Genomic DNA, 13,578 nt, shown 5'->3' with positions numbered 1-13,578 from the left:
GAGTATCCGATATTTTGGTATCCATAGAAGAGAGGCTATCTTCATCCTTGGTACCAGAGTCATCTAACAGGAATGTGTCTCAACTGTCAGTGCCATTGGTACCTGCCCCATCTTCCAAGCTGGGATCACAGAGGCAGGTAGTTTTCTTGGTATTGACACTGATTTCTGCAGAGCCTTTATTTATTTTGGCTCATTTACACTTGGTACTGCAAGAATTTAGGTATTCTAGGGACTTGGTCATATCAGACAAGCCATAATCCCTCTTTTTAATGGTTCAAGGTGCTTGTCCGCACCAAAATCCACTTGGTCTCCAAGACCATATCTTTCACCGGTGTATCATAGATCTCCAGTACAGATCGCAGCAGACAGGCAGTTGCATTTGCTTCGGTTGTCCACTCCACCTTTGGACTAAATCAAGGATGGTTCCTCAGACTCCCAAATCTCTGTATGGGGATCCCCTGACTGTTCTAGAAGAGACATTCTTCTATCTTTCTATCCTGCCAGGAAATCTGAGGACAGATAACCTTATGCCCCTCTTTACCTGCATGACCAGCGTTGTATCCTCCCTCCTTTGCCTTATGGTCAACTTCAGTGGCCATACTGGAACCTCCGGGCTGTCTGCTATCAGCAGTTCTTGAAGCCTCCGAGCTCCTCCCATGGGGATTGTTAAGGGAGACACTCTGCCCTCTCATCACTTCCTCCTTAACAGCCTCAGAGCGGACAAGGAGGTGACATCACAAACTAATATTTCATCAGCCTCCTCAAACAAGCCCATAATGCCACTTCCACCTTCTCTTGCTGTGTATTTTAAGCAGTTTTAGGAATTGGTTAAATGTCTTTCTGAATCGTTATAGATTCTGCCAGAAGAGGTCCAGGAGTCCCAACGTAAGGGTTTTTTTTGACTTTTTTTATGTACATCAACTTTTGGCTGAAAGGCTCTACCAGTGATTGAAGCAAAACTGGATCCTAGCAAAACCATCTGGTAAAGTCCAGCCACTGCATGCCTGCTTGCAAATGGGAGGACAAGAAAATTGCATACTGGTGAAAAAAATCAGAATTTCTATTCATTCACCCACCCTTCACTGAATTCTTTGGTTGTGGAAGCTGTCAATGAGCATAACACACAACATCAGATGAAGTTGATACACGGTGTCAAGGAACAAAAGCGTCTTGACCTATTTGGACTCGAGCTACTTGACAGCGACTCTATAATTCCAGCCTGTTAATTACCAAGCCCTGATAGTAAAATACAACTACATCAATTATGATAAATTCAACAATTGTATTGATCACCACCCAGCAGAACATTGTAATCAGTTCAAAGCTGTCATCACCAAGGGCCAGCTCTTGGCAAGAACCTCTCTGCAAGCTTCCCGAGATGCAGCCAGCACAGTGGCTCATTCCATCTCTACTGTAGTTGCTATGCATAGAACATCTGGCTACAACTGTTTGACTTTTCTAGGGAGGTCCAAAATACTGTAGCGGATCTTCCTTTCTAGGAGCTTAACCTCTTTTCTGAGTCCTCAGATGAACCTCTTCGCACTTGAAAAGATTCCAAGGCCTTGCTCAGTAAGTAAGAGAAAATGTAGGAGGTTGTACACGGCATAGAGAGCTCATCTGATTCAATACTGTTTCTCCCATAGATCCACTGAACCACCTCAAAGAAACCCAGATATCAAAAGAAGAGACTACCCACTGTGACTATTGCTGCAACCATCACCACCTAGCAGTCCTCATCCTCCAAACATCAGTGTTGATGATGATTTGGTCAAGGGCACAGAATATCCCTACAATAGGAATCTTCAGCTGCACCATCCTATCTGCCTCCCTCTCTTTGAAAATTGACTCTTCCATTTCCAACCAGCCTGGGAACAAATCATATCCAGCAAGTGGGTTTTGGAAGCCACAACACTGCGTTACAACAGTCAATTCACCTCCATCCCCACCTTCCGCATCCCTTTTCAGGGACCCTTCTCACAAGCACCTGCTGAGTCAGGAAGTCAACTCTCCCCTATGTATAGGGGCCATAGAAGCAGTTTCAGCCAAGCACAGAGGGAAGGGTTTGAATTCCAAGTTTTTTTTTTCTGGTCCCATAAAAGAACAGAGGATGGAAACCAGTATTAGCTCTGGCGCTCTTAAACACCTTCATGAAATCACAAAAATTCAGAATGGTGACTCTCTCAGCTATAATTCCATTGTCAGATTCTGGGAATTGATTCTTGGCCCTCAGTCATCAGGATGTGTACTTCCATATCGCAGTTCAGCCCTTTGATAGTAGGCTTCTTCGCTTTCTAGTCAGCCAGTCTCTTGCAGTATGAAGTACTCCCTTTTGATTTTTTTCCTCGGCTCCAAGAGTGTCCTCAAACATCATAGCAGTGGTAGCTGCTCATTTGCGTTATCTGGGAATAATAGTTTTCCCTTACTTTGTTTGGTTGCTGAAGGGACAGTCGTACAACAAAACTCAGTGTGTCTGCCATCCATGTAATGATGTCTGTCTTCCATAGATTAAGATTTCAGCTCAGTATTGAGAAGTCCACCTTGACTCTGGTTTAGCAAATAGATTTCATAGGGGCTTCTTTGAATTCCATAACAGCCATAGCTTATCTTCTGAGGGACAGATTTGTAACTCTAACAAACCTCATTTCCAAGCTGCAAGTGGGTCCCCAGACTTCCGCAAGAAATTGTCTTCCTATGTTAGTTCTTATGGCAGCATGTTTTTTTGTAATACACTACACCAGATTATGCCTTTGCTGCTTTCAAGGATGGCTCAAACAGTCTATATTCTGAACATACAGTCTAGACAAGCTCCTATGAGTCCCTCACCATGAATTGGACTCACTCAATGGATGGAGGGACCCCTCTAAAGTTTGTGCAGGAGTCCCATTCATCCAGCTTCCTCCCACTGTCAGTATAACTTCAGATGTATCCCTTATGGGATGGGGAGTGCACCTCGGGCAGGGGTGGGCAAACTTTTTGGTCCAAGGGCTAGATCTGGGTATGGAAATTGTATAGCGGGCCACGAATACTCATAAAATTGTGGGGTTGGGGTTGCGGGAGGGGGTGGGGGCTCTGGGGTGGGGCTGGCGATGAGGTGCTCTGGGTTGGGACCAAGGGGTTTGGAGGGCGGAAGGGTGCAAGCTCTGGGCAGTGCTTACCTCAAGCAGGTCCTGTAAGCAGCAGCATGTCCCCCCTCCGGCTACTACGCAGAGGTGTGGTCAGACGACACTACGTGCTGCCCCATCCACAGCTCCCATTGGCCACGGTTCCCAGCCAATGGGAACTGTGGGGGCTGTGCTTGGGGCGGGGGCAGCATGTGGCAGCTTTAAGATGACATAAGACTGGCCATACTTGGTCAGTCCAAAGGTCTGTCTAGCTCACTATCCTGTCTTCCGACAGTGGCCAATCCCAAGTGCCCCAGAGGGAATGAACAGAACAGGTAATCAAGTGATCCATCCCCTGTCATCCATTCCCAGCTTCTGGCAAACAAAGCCTAGGGGTACCTAGCTAATTGCTCATTTTCTAAACACTAGTTTTAGAGTTTGGCAGGTGGGGGGGAAAGCAGCTTGAAGATACACATGCATATATTATATATAATTTTAAATTGAAAATTTAACAGCTGGATGTTTAAGCAGAGACTGCTTTTATTTCTGGATAATATTGATAGGTCACTTTTCTCCTGCAAGCTTATAAAAGTACTTTACTTTTTGGGGAGTGGGGTGTTGGATTTTATTTATTTATTTATTTATTTACTCATTTCCATTTATCCTGACTGCATCCAGGAAGTAAACAATACATTTTGTAGCGTTACCTGTAAATCTTAGTTTGAGCATTTGTCTCCATTAACAAGACTCCTTGTATAAAAGGAATAAGTCAACCGATATTTTTTCTCTCATGCGTGTGACTGGAGGCATCAATGAGGTACAGGCAAAGCTATCAGAGTTGGTTTTCTAATTAGAATTGTTATAAGATAGTACAATAAAAGTATAGAAAACTTTGTTTTGCCTTTTGTTCGGGAAACTGCTTGGATTGATGTTCAGTTTGAGATTTTGTGAAGCAAGCAGAATCTTTTATTTTTTTTGATTAAATGAATCAGTAAATCCGTAATTGAATGTTGTTGTTGTTATCTTAAGGTTTTCCTCGTAGCGGCAGCATGGATGTAATTATATCTAAAGAAACAGATCATGGGAAGAGTGCCGATATGACTAACTTTGATGATCTGGGACGAGATAGTTTGGGTGACATGTTCTCTCCAGTCAGAGATGGTAAGTTGTTAATATTGAAACTTGTAAGATTAGATACAGTGCAGATGAATTCTCGCTGTGTGCTCTGTCTGGCATCATTTTGTGCAGAACTTCTCCTTACAACAAGGCTCATGCGTTTAGTCTTGTACATATTGCACAGGATCTTATCTTTTTGCAGACTTTGGAAAACTAGGATTTTGTTTTAAGTAGGCAGATAACAAACTTTCATCAGAGCATATTTGTAAAAATGCAAGAGTTGGTCATAAGAAAATATCAGTGTTGAGTGTCAATAAAAATGCTGCAAAGAGTCCTGTGGCACCTTATAGACTAACAGACGTATTGGAGCATGAGCTTTCGTGGGTGACTACATGCATCCGACAAAGTGGGTATTCACCCACAAAGGCTTATGCTCCAATACGTCTGTTAGTCTATAAGGTGCCACAGGACTCTTTGCCGCTTGTATAGATCCAGACTAACACGGCTACCCCTCTGATAATAAAAATGCTGCCACTGTCGTCTTTTGAATACTTATTGTCCGAGATGGGCCTGTGGTGCACAGTCTAGATCCAAGTTTTCCCAAAGTGCTGGGATCCTGGTCGCACCTCAGACTCTTTCCCTATGATACATATTTTTAAAACTTATTAGAAACAAAAGTATGAAATAGACTAATGTGGTGCTCAAATACCCAGAAGACAAATTAATAAGAAAACAATCAGAGGCATTATTTGTATTGATTTCTAGGAGCTTATGTTGATGGGGAAGTTAGAGTAGTGCCTCTGCTTTCACCTTTGGGCTATGATCCTGTAAGCACATACACTAATGTGGATCTCTGCACCTGTGTGCAATCCTATTGGAAGTCATGAGTCTGTATAAGTAGAGCCCTATAAATCTGCGGATATCTGCGGAAACAAATTTTGTATCTTGAGCCCCGCAAATCTGTGCATATCTGCTTTTATCTGTGGACCATTTCTGTAGATCGGATGCAGATACAAACTTTATATCCGTACAGTGCTCTATGCAAGAGTCTATACTAGCACATCTCAGTGCAGAAGCAGGAGTTCAGAATACAGAAGCTGTTCCTGTTTCATAGTTCAGTTAATTGCTTATTTTTAAACTACTATGTTGACATAGAAAACTGACACAGATTCAATCTATACAGGTTTTAAATTGACCTTTTATTTTTGTCAATATTTTGTAGATGTTGCCATTTACAAAACAAATGAAGATCTTCCAGGAAAAGGAGATGGTAAGCGCTTTTGCAGTGCATTTCTGTTTACTGTCAAAGTTAAAAACAAAAGAATCCTGGTTAGCCAGGGCATTATGCCAGCTTTATGCTGATATGGTTCCATTGAAACCAAACCATCCATGCAGTCAAACATCAGTGGAAGTGCACTGGTATAAAATGGATGTAATAATGTCAGAGCCCAATGTGTATAATGTTTGGTGTGCTGTGTAACAGCAAATCATAACTGTTTTAAGAAAAGCATTCCTGTAGGTAATCAGTAGTGCAGGATGTGGGTTTTCTCTCCATGTTTGCTTGTTTGATTATGTGTTTATGAATACTTCAACGTAAGCCAGAAAAGCCTTTTGTTTTCTCTCTCCCTTTCAGGTTTGGCTTTGCAGCCCTACTTTCCTGGTTTGGATTTCCTCCCCCAATTCAACACTGTGTTTCCCATAAAAAGAAACACAGTAGGTGCTTGCATGCAAGGGACACGTTCTAGCCCATTACATGCATTTGTGGGCTCTCCTATTAAAGAAGAAGATGAGCATCCAAATCAAGATGCTGAAGCTACAAAAATAAGTATTGGAAAACAAGAATCTAGAGAACCCTTGAAACAGGTACTCTACGCTAATTCTTCTCATAAATGATAGTTTTTTGTTTTAAGTGTATGCCTCTTGCCTTTTACCTGCAATAAATACTTTTTTTTGCTGATGGGGAATTTGCCAAAAATTGTTCCAGCTAATGTGTACTAAAAGGACTGCAAAATAACCCTTAGATGTCACAATAACCTTACAGTATCTCTGTTTTACTCCAGTTTAGACCATTTTGATTCTTGATCTCTTTAAATGTCTGACTTACAATGAATCACTTTTGAGAAGTCTATTGCGGTCTTGAGCAACATGATATTCGCGTTTACATCCTTTTTTAAAAAGTCCTTGGCATTATAATACATTGAACCAATGAAGACAAACTATACTACCATGCAGAATATTTTTAATTTCTGAATAGTTGGGAGCTATTTCTTCTTGACTTAAAAAGCATTTTCCACAAAACTCTTAGGAATTAGAAAGGGGAAAGTGTCATTTCTTTTGAGGTGGTCTCTGCTTACTCCTCTTTATGAAATCTGCTTCCACCTCTGTTGTTGTTGAGATTCAGGAACTCTCTAGAAAGCAATGCTTGCAGCACTGAACCTTTACAGCTGAATTTACAAAAGACCCACGTCACTCCAGTTCTTTTCTTTCTGTAGCTAGCTTTGAGTATCAGTTGGTTATGAGGCTGATTTTTGTGTCTCAAGAATCTGTTGTTATGGGTCCTCTGTTAGTGCCTGGATCTACCCAGATAAGAGAGATGTGGTACTAAGCCAGCACCTGCCAAACATCATCTTCCATTGGAACAAGCCACAGCAAGTTTTCCCTTGATGTCAGGGTTTTCTTTAGCTTTGGAAAAGTCTGTTGCAGCACAAGACTTTTGGGCACAGTCTCCTGAGTTTCACGCAGGTTCTCTATCTGAGGATGTTTCAGGCATGCCCTCGTGAGCAAAGGTAAAAAAACCTGAGAGGTCTTCAGGTCCAGAGGTCTTGGCACTATCCCGGAAAGGGAATAAACATGTAAGCCCAAGAACTGTGTGGCCAGGGCACTGTTGAGTCTGAAGCCTCTTTTGGCTTTTCTTGTATTGCCAACTCCCTGTTTTTCTGCAATTGTGGCTCATGTGGGACCTGTAGCACCATTACCAGAACATATGGCTTCACTACTGGCTAGAGGAGATAGTGCTCTTCTCTTTCTAAGAGAATAATTCATCTGCCATATTTTTTCTGCTGAGAGAAAAATACTGCATTAGTCATGAATAGTATGTCTGTTTCCTTCAACAATAGTAAGTAGATACTGGGTTTTATCATTCTAATATTAATGCAAAGCTAAGTTTTTTTTTGTTTTGTTTTGTTTTTTGAGGTCAGCTTCAAGGATATGCTGTAAATATTTGTATTTAAATTTTAGTTTTCATTAGTCACTAGAGTTTGTTGGAAATTTTTTGTCTAAACACTTTCATTAAAAATGCCAGCTCAGCAAACCAATTTTTCTCCCCAGAAACTTTGTTAGTCCTCTCTGAAATGTTCCTATCTGTGTAACCTGATGTTTAGGGCACTTCTGATTTGGAGCAGGTCCCCTACATCCCAGGGGGTTCCCTAGCTGCTAGGCTAATGGGTATTCTGGGATTGGTGCTCTCATTTCTGTGAAAAATGTCAAAAGGTCTGTTTTGTTCTGAAACAGAACAAAAGCAAATTCCAAAATCTCAAAATTTGGGGGGAAATGGAATCCGTGTTTTCTAGCCAGAACTATTTGTTCCAGCTTTCCAAACACAAAAATACATGAGGCAATGTAGATCTTAAAATGTAAACTGTCATTAAGTACAACTGAAGTGTTACAATTATTGCTGTTTTTAATTTGACTTACAAGCTTTCAAAATTGAGCTCATCGAATGCTGAGTCTGGAAATTCAAATACTCCACTTTTGCCCACTGTAATCAAGACTCCAGAAGCAAATGAGAGGCTAGGGAAGAATATTCAGGCACTCTTGATGTCCGATTCACCAGTAAATGGTACTACCTCAGCAAGTAAGTGTGTGGAAGTTGTCTGTCTGGTTTTACAAGTGGTTATTGTGTGTTATGATACCTGATGTGAAAACTGTCACAGAAGTTACTTTAGCATTAAAACTGAATAAAAGGGCAAGTAACTGTGAGGAATTTTTTTTTTTATAGTGTACTAAGTATAACTTGAGTTGCTTAGATGTGTGATAAAATAATCAAAAGCATCTAAGGGCTTGTCTACATGAACACTTAGTTTGCAGCAAGCTTGGGTGTAACTATAACCTGCCGAACAACCTGTCTGTGTGGACCTTGCTGCCATGCACTTAAAGAAATCCCTCATTTCAAAGTCGTGTAGCTGAAAGTGCAGTAGGGAGCTTTTAGTCTGCGGCAGACTTACACCTCAGCTTGCAGCAAACTGTCTGTGTAAACACTGCCAAATGACTTGGGAGCCTAAAGGCCAGATCTACAAAGGTGTTGAGGTGGTTAAAGATGCAGGTAGGTGCTTAGTGGGATTTTTCTAAATCACCTGAATAAGACCTATATTTCAAGTGCTTTTGTAAATCCCACTAAGCACCTAGCCATATCATTAGTACCTTTGTAGATCTGGCCCTTAGGCTCTCAAGTCACTTAATCTTATGAGTAAAATATTCAACAACATAGAATCATAGAAATGTAGAGCTGGAAGGACCCCCGTACGTACGTTATCTAATCCAGTACCCTGCTCAGAGGCAGGACTAAGTATTATCTGGACCACCCCAGTTGGTTGTTTTGTCTAAGCTGTTCTTAATAACCTTCAGTGATGGAGATTTCACAACCTCCCTAGGTAATTTGTTCTAGTACTTAACTACCTTGACAGTTAAGAAGTTTTCCTAATGTCTAACCTAAATCTCTCGTAGTTTAAGAGCCTTGCTTCTTGTCCTGTCCTCAGTGGATAAGGAGAACAATTCAGCACCCTCCTCTTTATAACAACCTTATATGTACTTGAAGACTGTTAACATGTCCCCCCCTGAGTCTTCTCCAGACTAAACAAACCCAGGGCGTTTTTTTTTTTTCCGGATTTTCCTCGAAGGTCATGTTTTCTAGACCTTTACTCATTTCTGTTGCCCTCCTCTGGACTTTCTCCTGTTTATCCACATCTTTCCCGAAGTGTGATGCCCAGAACTGGACACAGTACTCCAGTTGAGGCCTTATCAGTGTTGAGTAGAGTAGAACTACTTCTCGTGTCTTGCTTACAACACTCCTGCTAATACATCCCAGAATGATGTTAGCTTTTTGTTGAAACAGTATTACATTGTTGACTCATTAAGTTTGTGATCCATCTCTCAAGACAGATGCTTTGTGGAGTAACTGAAGTTTTCTCTTACTCTCCTCCAGATTCACTCTAAGACTCTTCATTTTTCTTCTTTAGGTCCAAAGATAATTTCCTCTGTCACTGCGGGAGTTGCCAGTTCATTATCTGAAAAAATAGTTGACACCATTGGAAGTAATAGACCAAATGCACCTTTGACATCAGTTCAAATTCATTTCATTCAAAATATGATACAGGAAACGCTGGATGATTTCAGGTAAAGTCTGTTCATGCAGTGTTTGGAGTATTTCATTGACTTGATTTTTTTTAAACTGAATTTTATAACTTTATAAGAAGTATTTAATACAAACTCTGGATGGCAAAACAAATCATTCAATTTTGGATAATCAGAATTGAACTTTTCAACTAAAGTATGGTAAATATGCTGTAGATCTTTCCATTGGTCATCAAGCTGTCTTACTAATATTAGGGTTTCTGTTAGGACTGTCAAGTGATTAAAAAAATTAATCATGATTAATCGCACTGTTAAACAATAATAGAATACCATTTAAATATTTTTGGATGTTTCTACATTTTCAAACCTATTGATTTCAATTATAACAGAGAATATAAAGTGTACTTTATATTTATTTTGATTACAAGTATTTGCACTGTAAAAAAACAAAAGAAATAGTATTTTTCAATTCACCTAATGCAAGTACTGTACTGCAATCTCTATCATGGAAGTTGAACTTACAAATGTAGAATTTCGTACAAAAAAACTGCATTCAAAAATAAAACTATGTATGTAAAATTTTAGAGCCTGCAAGTCCACTCAGTCCTACTTTTTTGTTCAGCCAGTCGCCCAGACAAACAAGTTTGTTTACAGTTGCAGGAGATAATGCTGCCGGCTTCTTGTTTACAATGTCACCTGAAAGTGAGAACAGGTGTTCTCATGGCACTGTTGTAGCCAGCATCACAAGATATTTACATGCCAGATGCGCTAAAGATTTATATGTTCCTTCATGCTTCAACCACCATTCCAGGGGACGTGCGTCTAGGGTTGCCAACTTTCTAATGGCACAAAACCAAACATCCTAGCCCTACCCCTTCCCCAAGGCTCCGTTCCACGCTCTCTACGTTCCCCTTCTTTCGGTGGCTTGGTCTCCCCCACCCTCACTCACTTTCACTGGGCTGGGGCAGGGGGTTGGGGTGTGGGAGGTGGCTCCATGGTGGGGGGTGGGGCGAGGGATTGAGAGTGCGGGAGGGGGCTGCGGGTTGAGGCAGGGGGTTGGGGTATAGGAGGGGGTGAGGGCTCTGGCTGGGGGTGTGGGCTTTTGGGTGGGGCCATGGATGAGGGGTTCAGGGTGTGGCAGGGGGCTCTGGGCTGGGGCAGGGGATTGTGGTGCAGGGGGGCGCTCTGGGTTTGGGGGGGGCTCAGCTGTGGGTGCAAGCTCTGGGGTGGGGCTGGGAATCAGGAGTTTGGGTGCAGGAGGGCGCTCTGGGTTTGGGGGGGCCTCAGGGCTGGGGCAGAGGGTTGGGGCTCGGGGTTGGGGAGTGGGCTTACCTTGGCTCTTGGTCAGTGACGCAGCGAGGCTAAGGCAGGCTCCCTGCCTGTCCTGGCTCTGCACTGCACTCTGAAAGTAGCCAGCAGGTCCAACTTCTAGGTCAGGGGGCCAGGAGGCTCTGCGCGCTGCTCTCGTCCGCAAGCACCACCCTTGTAGCTCCCATTGGCTGCAGTTTCTAGCCAATGGAAGTGCGGAGTCAGTGCTCGGGGCAGGGCCGGAGCCGCCAGGGTCCCTTTTTGACTGAGCGTTCCAGTCAAAACCCAGATGCCTGGCAACCCTGCGTGCATCCATGCTGATTATGGGTTCTGCTCGACAACAATCCAAAGCAGTGCGGACTGACACTTGTTCATTTTCATCATCTGTGTCAGATGCCACCAAAAGAAGGCTGATTTTCTTTTTTGGTGGTTCGGGTTCTGTAGTTTTCTGCATCGGAGTCTTGCTCTTCTGAAAGCATGCGCCACACCCAGTTCCTCTCAGATTTTGAAAGGCACTACAGATTCTTAACCCTTGAGTTCAGTGCTGTAGCTATGTTTAGAAATCTCACATTGGTGCCTTCTTTGCGTTTTGTGAAATCTGCAGTGAAAGTATTTATTTTTAAAATGAACATCAGCTGGGTCCTCATCTGAGACTGCTATAACATGAAATCTGTGGCAGAATGCGGGTACCACAGAGCAGGGGACATACAATTCTACCCCCAAGGAGTTCAATCACAAATTTAATTAATGCTTTTTTTTAAAACAAGCATCATCAGCATGGAAGGCAGGTCCTCTGGAATGGTGGCCAAAACATGAAGGGGCATATGAATGTTTAGTATATCTGGCATGTAAATGCCTTGCAATGCTGGCTGCAAAAGTGCCGTGCAAATGCCTGTTCTCATTTTCTGGGGACATTGTAAATAAGAAGAGGGCAGCATTATCTCTTGTACATATAAACAAACTTCTTTGTCTTAGCAATTGGCTGAACAAGAATTAGGACTATGTGGACTTTAGGCTCTGAAGTTTTACATTGTTTTCCTATTTTGTTTTTGAGTGCAGTTATGTAAAAAAAAAATCTACATTTGTAAGTTGCACTTTCATGACAGATTGCACTACAGCACTTGTATAAATACTATTTCTTTTGTTTATCATTTTTGCAGTGCAAATATTTGTAATCAAGAATAATATACACTTTGATTTCAGTTACAACCCAGAGTACACTATATTTGAAAATTGTAGAAAAACATTCAAAATATTTTATAAATTTAAATTGATATTCTATTGTTTAACAGTGATTAAAACTGCAATTAATCGCGATATAATTTTTTGAGTTAATCGCGTGAGTTAACTGCGATTAATCGACAGTCCTAGTTTCTGTATCTCCTATCACTGAAGTATCAATGGTCCCAATATTGCAAACTTGTAAGCCTGTGCATAACTTTATTCATGTGAGTAGTCCTATTGATTTCAATAGGTTGATGCCACAATGGGGACTACTCATATGAATAAATTTTACATACGTTTGCAGGATTGGTAAGCTACATGCTTCTTGGGTAAGTTAAGATCTGCATGATGAGTTCCTTAATAGATTTTATGGAATCTTCTGTTGCTTCTCCCTTCTCTAGAAATAGGAGTTTCTGCTTTGGGTACTAACAATTTTGGGAGATTTTTTTTTTTCCCCTTGGGGCCCAATCCAACTCATACTGAAATCAATGGAAAGGCTGATACGGACTTCAGTTGCAGTTAAATCAGGTTTGATATGGCTCAAGTTAGAGTGGGAAAGATTGTTACCATCTTAACATTTTTGAAATGATGCACTTAAATAGAGATCACTAGAGCATTTTAATATGTCAGGTGTTACTGAGACCTATTGAAGGGTTTTTTGTATCTTATACTTTGTCTTCACTTCTGCTTTTTTATTTTTTGGTGGAAATTTATTGAGCCAATGACAGTGTGTGTGTGTATGTGTGTGTGTGTGTATATATATATATATATATATATATATATATTTTTAAACAAGAAAATAAATTGTTCAAAGCAATGCTTTGAGCTTTTCTCAGGATCTAGATAACTGCAAAGCTATTAAATCAGTTATGTACTGCAGTATTGGGTGCAGCTCTACACAAAATGAAGCCTGTATTGTAAATGAAGAATGTTGATTGGCATCCATTTAGTTGTGCGTGTGGAGCTGTTACTAAAAGTTCTCTCACTTTATGAAAACAGAATGCCTCCCTAAAAGCCGAAGGAATGGCTTTTTAAACAGCTTAGCTCAAAATATAGGAACATTCGCCATAAACCTCCTAACTCATTGTATCGTGAGTCCAGTGCATTGCATTTGTTGGAATTCGAGATTTTGGAAATGAAGAGGAAAAGAAACACTAGATGACCTAGTGGATTTCCCTGCTGGTAGAAAATTGTTCCCTACAGTTTTTTTTTTTTTTAGTGTTGCTTCCCCGCATAGTTTGTGTCCGAAGAGTCGGTCTTCTATTGGGAAACTGAGGAAAATTTTTCTGGTGTGATGTTCAGCCTGACCTTCACTCTTTCTTGCTTTTGGCTTTAACTCAACCAGTTTAGCCCATGTTAAAGGCAGTGTGCCTTGTGATTATTAAGTTTTTAAAACCAGTTAGTTGGAATTTGTTAGCTAACGACGCACCTTCAAGACCTAGCCTAGACAAGACCAAAATGTGTCAGCCTAAACAAGTCT

General features: G+C 41.3%; 1 protein-coding gene across 1 annotated transcript in view; it reads left to right on the top strand.

Annotated features, from left to right (window-relative positions):
• The window catches only part of NEDD1 (NEDD1 gamma-tubulin ring complex targeting factor), a 56,433-nt gene that overhangs the window by 35,155 nt on the left and 7,700 nt on the right, over positions 1–13,578 (top strand). The window contains exons 9-13 of the mRNA XM_074941862.1: positions 4,131–4,262; positions 5,440–5,487; positions 5,851–6,080; positions 7,914–8,070; positions 9,452–9,608. Coding sequence (XP_074797963.1) covers positions 4,131–4,262; positions 5,440–5,487; positions 5,851–6,080; positions 7,914–8,070; positions 9,452–9,608 — 724 coding nt within the window. The remainder of the gene's footprint in view (positions 1–4,130; positions 4,263–5,439; positions 5,488–5,850; positions 6,081–7,913; positions 8,071–9,451; positions 9,609–13,578) is intronic.

This window comes from Natator depressus, chromosome 1, assembly GCF_965152275.1.
Source record: "Natator depressus isolate rNatDep1 chromosome 1, rNatDep2.hap1, whole genome shotgun sequence".
In the NCBI taxonomy this organism is placed as follows: Eukaryota; Metazoa; Chordata; order Testudines; family Cheloniidae; genus Natator; species Natator depressus.
Note: the sequence above shows the minus strand (reverse complement) of the source record. Positions and strands in the feature narration are given on the sequence as shown.